At 61.2% G+C, this 6,572-nt stretch overlaps 1 protein-coding gene across 1 annotated transcript in view; it reads right to left on the reverse strand.

Moving 5' to 3' along the window:
• The window catches only part of PITPNM3 (PITPNM family member 3), a 94,560-nt gene extending 91,380 nt beyond the window's left edge, over nt 1-3,180 (reverse strand). The window contains exon 1 of the mRNA XM_087440594.1: nt 3,103-3,180. Coding sequence (XP_087296720.1) covers nt 3,103-3,124 — 22 coding nt within the window. The 5' untranslated portion in view covers nt 3,125-3,180. The remainder of the gene's footprint in view (nt 1-3,102) is intronic.
• Between the last annotated feature and the right edge of the window lie 3,392 nt (nt 3,181-6,572).

Raw genomic sequence — 6,572 nt, forward strand, 5'->3', positions numbered from 1 at the left:
CCCCCTTCCTGTCCAAATCCTAGAGAAATCCAGCCTCCACTGTTTCAGGTCACCACGGCCTCCTCTCTGTCTGTGCTACACTGGAGGCCTGCCCACCGGGAGCTCTCTATTGTAAATTACAGTTTCCTAAATGGAGCTCCTGGGTCCTCCCCCACCCCAGGCCCCCACCTCCCTACAGCTGACTTTCATCTGAAAGGTAGGTCTCCCTCCTCCTTTGCCCAGCAGACCGAGAGCTCCCTCAGGGCAAGGCCAAGGGCTTTCCTTCCCTGCCTTTCCTCTCAAGACTGGACGGGGGGCACCATAGCGATCCTGGTCTATGTGACTAAAATCTCCCCAAAGATTGAGAACTGGTAGTAACCCATTTGGGATCCACCCTCTGCGATGTATCCAATACTTTCTGGGACCTGATCACATTTTCTCTTGTACCTGGGTGCTCCTGGCAACGTGAAAGTTCTTCCTCTGCCTCCCTTCAGCTCCTGTCCGACACAGTTGACACAGCCATGGCTAGCTGCTCAGGCTGTGCACTGCACGAGTCCAGGGAAGCTATTCACTAGACCACAACATGATGACCCTGGCATCATGCACCATGGCAGCCCTGGGGCCAACCCCCTATCTCTTCTTTCAGTAGGTGGTCCCTTGGCTAATTTTTAGAGGGAACACATCACAGGTCACAGAGCAGACCCCTCACTCATAGGCCAGGATCTCACAGCCTCCACCCTAGCCTTCAGCCTCCCTTGGTTCTAGTGTCACTTCCCAGAGTGAAGACCCGATCATTTCTGAGCATCAGTCTGCCCATCTCAGGTAGACGGTCCTGAACAGCCACCCCTCTGTGCTATATCCCCTCCTTGGGCCTCAGTTTCTCTAGCTGTAAAGAGAGGGACTTGGGCTCCTGATCTCCAAGGACTCCTTCTACTCTCAATTTCCCCCATCTACTCTACAAGGCTCTGCCCATGGGGAGACGAGACCCTCCTCGGACCCACATAACTGCCTGCTGTTTTCAATTCAGCAGGCTTAGGAGCCTAAAGAAGAGAAGAGACATTTACAAGATGCCAAATAGCCTGGAAGAGCTGAGAAAGGAGGAGAAATCCCATCTTGCTGGAGTCAGTCCCGAAAGGCTCCTGGGGGTGGCAGCTGAGGCAGGGAGAGAGGAGCCTGGGCAGTTCGATCCACAGAGGAGGGGAGTCTGCACTGCCCTGAGGTTTAGGGCTGAGCACGAGAATGCAGCAGGAAAGACAAAAGGTTAGATCAGCAGAGGCACCCATGCTCAGAGCAGGGCAGCCTTTCCACCGGTCACTACAACAAATTCCCACAGACTTTCAGCCCAGGGACCAAAGGACCCACAGGCCAAAGGAGAGGGACTGGGACCACACCCTCATTCGGTGAAGGGCTGACCCATCAGGGTAGCGATGGACAAAGACATCACTTAGAGTCCAACAGAGCCGGCTCTGCATCCAGGCTCTGCCCAGACCCTCTGGGCCATGTCCAGGGAGCTATTTCTCCGAGTGCCTGTTTTCAGATGTTTAAAAGGAGGAGAGTAACATTTCCTCCCTCCCAGGAGCATTGTACAGTCAAGTGCTGAGCACATTGCCTGGGACACAGTACAAGCGGCAATTGTTAGCTGCCGTTAGGATGACAGTGCCCTGGTAGGTGATCTGTGCACGGGGTGTGCATGCACATGCACACACAGAGCAGGGCGGTAGGCGGGACACACACCCTGCCATGTGCCCTCTGGGAGGAGTGGGGGTGGGAAAGGACCGGGCGTGAGGAAGGAGAATACAGCCTTTCCCAGCCTCACTGGTGTCATCTCATGCTGCCTCCCTCTGGAGGGGAAAAGGGAGGGAAGTGAGAAGGGGTGTTTAGGTATGTTCCATACTTGCTGTGTCTCACACAACCAGCCCCACCCCAAGAGGACTCCTCGGGACAGAACGGGAGTACATTCTCAGGCACCGAAATCACATGCCCAGAGCAAGTACAGGAGAGTTGGGACCCGGCCCAGGGTCCAGGGCAGCATTTGTGGGTGGCAGTGGATTTGCACACAGCCCAGTGGTATTCACACCAAGTGTACCGGTGAATTCACATTCATTCCATCACTGTCATGTCTTATGGGTAGAGAGATAGAGTTCATGCCAGGCCAATGCCGAGTCCAAGGGGATGGCACGGCACCTGCCAACGTCACAGGTTGGGTGTGAGTTTATGGTCGATTTACACATGCCAGTCTCACAAAGCCAGCCTGCGGAGTCCAGGCGTGCTGCCACCCACTGTAGGGCCGGCCCTGTGGGGTTTCCTCAACCCAGGCCTCCCCAGGCACCATCCGGCCCAGAGGGTGCAAACAGGGGCAGAGTCTGGTCCCCCTCCTGATCCCCAGTGCCCAGCCCAGGGCCTGGCCCAGAGCAGATGTTGGTGAATGAACGTCTGGCTGAATGAATGAACGAATGACTAACTCCCACTCCCTGGCACCAGGGCTACACTGCCTCAGTCTGGGGGAGTGCAGAGCCCACAGGACCCCACAAGAGGCCCCACCTTCAGACCCCCGCACCTGAGGCTCTGCCTTCCAGGGTCGGGGTGGGGGGAGGGGGCGGGACGGCTCACTAGCGGGCGCCGCGCGGAGCACCCCTCCTTCCCGAGAAGAAATCTGGGTCTCCCGACTGAGCTGGGGGCGGGGGGATTGTCGCGTCCTGGATCGAGCGAGCGGCAGGACAAGGGGGCGCGTCCTGGTTTGCGTTGGGGGGCGTGGGATGGAGCGGCGGCCGCGGGACAGCCCCTTCGGTCCCCGCGCCCGGGTCTTCCCAGGGCCTACGGAGGGTGCTGAGAGCTCCCCGCAGCCGGACTGGACGGGGGCGCCGCAGACCTGGCCCTTCCCGGCGGGGCCATGGCGAGGGGGACGCGGTGTCCCACGGGGTGCCCGGGGGCGCAGGAAGGACGCGGGGCGCGCGGAGCCCCCTCTCCACGCGCGGGGGTCCGGCCTCGCCGGTGCCCGCTCCCGCCCTCCCGGAACCTCCGCCCACCTGCGCGAGGGGCTCACCTGGGCCGGCGGCCCCTCCTCGAGCCGCGCGGGTCCCTCCCCCGGGCCACCGGCCCTGCCCTCCCGGCGCCCGCCCTCACCTGCACGGCCCGCCTTGGCCATGTCCCGGGCGGCGGGCTCCGGCTGCGCTGCCCGCGCTCCTCGCGGCTCCCGGGCCCGGCCCCGCCCGCCGAGCCGCCTCCGGCCCCGAGCGGACTCTGCGCGCCGCGCCCCGCGCCCCCGCCCCGCTGCCTCGGCTGCCGCCACCGCAGCCGCCGCCGCCTCGCCGCTCCCTCCCGCTCCCTTAAAGGCGCCGAGCTGCGGCCGCGCCGGCCCCCCGCGCCGCCGGGGAGGGACTGACGGAGGAGGGCGCCCAACGCCGCCCCGCCGGCCCGCACCCCCGCCCCGGGCCGCGGCCGCCGCGCTCCAGCCCGCCCCGCTCCGGCCCGCGCGGGGGGCGGCAGCCGAGGGGCGACGGCGACCGAGACCCGGACGGGCGCAGAGACGTGGAGCAGAGAGCGCGCGAGAGACGCGGAGACACTGCGGTCCAGACCGATGGGCACGCGGACTGGAGTCAGGGGCGCGGAGACACCGCGCGCGAGAGAGACACCCCGGGGCCGAAATACCCACGGGAAGACAGAGAAATTCCGAGGCGACTAGAGAGCCTGGCACCGGGACGGTGACAGAGCCGGCAGAGACGAGGGGAGAGGACGGAAGGAGGGGCACAGAGAGGCTCCCACGAAGCCACGAGGGAGGTGGCTCCAGGGATCAGAGACGAGAGCAGACCCCTCATCAGCCCCTGCTCCAGGAGTTCTGGATCATTCCTAGGGTCTGACCTAGCCTCAGAGGGGAAGGGCTTTCTGTGCCTTGAACTCTAAAGGAACATGTAAAACACATGCAAATCCCAGCTGCCATTCTAGGCTGGAGCCGAGGTTGGGAAGGCCAGTAGCCTAGGTGTGAGCAGAACCCCCTCCACTTCCCAAACCTGGGATGGAGACGTTCTCATGAACAGGCTCGGGGAAGGCTGGGGAGATGTGGGTTGTGGCTTCTGCCTGGTGGCAGCCAGGGATCCACAGCCCAGCCCCAACAGGGGGCAGGAGATAGTGGTTGTTTGGGCGGAGCCTGACTGGTGCCCAGGCGGGAGGAGGCCCCAGGGCCCAGCAGTCCTCTCCCTGGTTCCGGGCGGGGCCGGGTCTGTGGGCCCAGCAGATGTCTGACCAGCTTTGGGCAGCTCCCATCATCCCCGGAGCCAGCTGCCTGGCTCCCTGCTGCTGGAAAGGGGGAGGGGGCAGCTGCTCCTCAGTTGACTTAGCTCCCACCAAGCCCTCCCCTGAGAAGATGCCCTCTGCTTCCTCTGAGGATCGGTAAGGGCTCAAGACCAGTTACGATGTGCAGCCAGGCACCCACCCCACCCTGGCCCACCCCTACCTTCCAGGGAAAAGGTCCATCAGATAATTTCACCCTTGGACTAGCCATAGTCCTGACTCCAGGGTCCCGTTAGCCACTCTATGGAAACTGGGCACACAAGGGGCTAAAGGGGCCTCCACGGGCATTTAGTCCAGCAGCCCCTCTGGGGCTTTGACTCCACCCACAGGATCCCCGCCAAGTGGCCCTTCAGCTCCTAGTTGATTACACCCAAGGACAGGGAGCTCAATGCTTCAGGCAAGAGCTCATCCCTCTTTGGATGGTGTGGACCGTGAGAATGTTTTCCCTCATTTGAGCTGAAATCTGCATTGCATAGGCCCCACCTATGGGTCCTTCTGATGCCTCACCCAACAAAACCAAGGCTTCCCAGGGTCCTCTGTCCAAATTCCCTAGTGTGGCTTCACCTATGGGGACCAACCATCCTGGCTTGCCAGAGACTGTCCTGATTTTAGGACTGAAAGTCCCGCATCCCAGGAGAGCCCTGAGTCCCAAGAGCTCTGGATCTCGGAACCAGACAGCAGCGCTGACTCCAGGAGACAGAACTCCAGAAGCTCCGAGGTGGTGACGCTGGAGCTGTTCACCAGTGTCACCACCCAAGAGTGTGGATGCATCCCTGCAGCCCGTCCCCACTAGCGGGGCATGGTGGGGAGAGAACAGCGCTGACTAGTGATTGGACATACGTCCTGTCATTTAACCCTCAGGGACTCTCAGAAGTGGATTCTGTTATCTCCAGTCTACACGTAAGGGAATGGTGGCTGAGAAGGTTCCATGCTCATGACCATGCAGGATTAGATTTCAGGCCTGTGCTCTGTCATTGTGCCTGACTGCCTGGATAATGTCCACCTGGTCTGTGGGTGTGAGTGGTCACAAAGGAGCAGAAAACCTGCCTCAGAGAGGACACACCCGGGCCTGAGCACCTCCCTGGGCCCTTGGCTCACAATGGCAACAGTGACCGTAATCTGGCAGGGACCCTGCTATTTCCTGGCACACGTGCACACACACACACACACACACACACACACACACACAGGTAAACACATCCTGCTCAGGGGAGATGCTCCCTGAGGTGGGCACTGAGACCCTCCCCACCACGCAGTCCAGTCACCACAAACACTTGGGAGGGGGTGGGCAGGGCAGTTAAGGAGAGGGGCCAAGCTTATGGGAATTGCAGAAATCATCTAGCCAGACCCCCTGCCCCACCGCCATTTCTCAGACGGGAAGACAATGTGTCAGAGATGGAGGGGACTTGCCACAGGAGAACCGACACCGGGCTCCATCATGGCTTCCCCTCTTTCAGCCTTCCCCACAGCCCCAGCCCCGCTCTGATGTTCAGCCCTGGCACGTGGCTCTGGAATCCAACAGGGGGTGTGGGGCCCTGGCCCCCCAGGGCAGCTCCTGAATGCGCTGGCTGCTGCCAGCTGCCAAGGAAGTTCCGGCCCTGCCTTCAGACAGAGCAAACACATCAGGACTCAAGGCCGTTAGATTAACTGTTGGGAGTTAACTTCCTGCGTCAGAAGAACCGTTCTTAATTGAAGAAAGGAATAACTAGTAATTTAGAGACGCAGACTTCGCTGCCTGCAGGAGAGGGAAGCAGAAGCCGGCCTCCCGGCTCTCTGACGAGAGTGACGGCGTCAGGGTTCCAGACCAAACTCTTCCTCTGGGACCTGCTGCCCGGGCCCTTTCCTCTGACCACAGTCTGTTCTGCTTCTGCCTCCAGAGTGGCCAGCTGCTTCCAGCCCAGCCAAGCGCTACAGCCCAGAGAACTGGAAAAGACGTGCAGAGGCCAGAGCTGCCTATTCCCCGGGAGGACGTGTGCACAGATGGGGTCAGATCGGAGAGCTCCAGGCAGGTAGGGGTGGGAGCTGGCTGGGACAACTCCAACACCACAGACCCGAGGCCTGGATATCGACCCTGGACAGGTGGTGTCCAAGCTTTTGGAAAGGTAAGTGACAGTACTGGGAGCCAACATGGCCCCGTGGAAAGGCAGTCATGCCAGGCTACACTCATTTCCTTTTTGGACACGGCTGTGGCTGGTGGAGATCAGCATTGCCGTGCCTGCTGGGCCTGGCTGAGTTGCTGCCCAGCGATGACGGTGGCTTTGTGAACAGCACCGGAGCCAGGAGCACGACAATGGGCTGGTCAAGCG

The sequence above is a fragment of the Ceratotherium simum genome, chromosome 16, assembly GCF_057802395.1.
Source record: "Ceratotherium simum simum isolate JZ-2026a chromosome 16, ASM5780239v1, whole genome shotgun sequence".
In the NCBI taxonomy this organism is placed as follows: domain Eukaryota; kingdom Metazoa; phylum Chordata; class Mammalia; order Perissodactyla; family Rhinocerotidae; genus Ceratotherium; species Ceratotherium simum.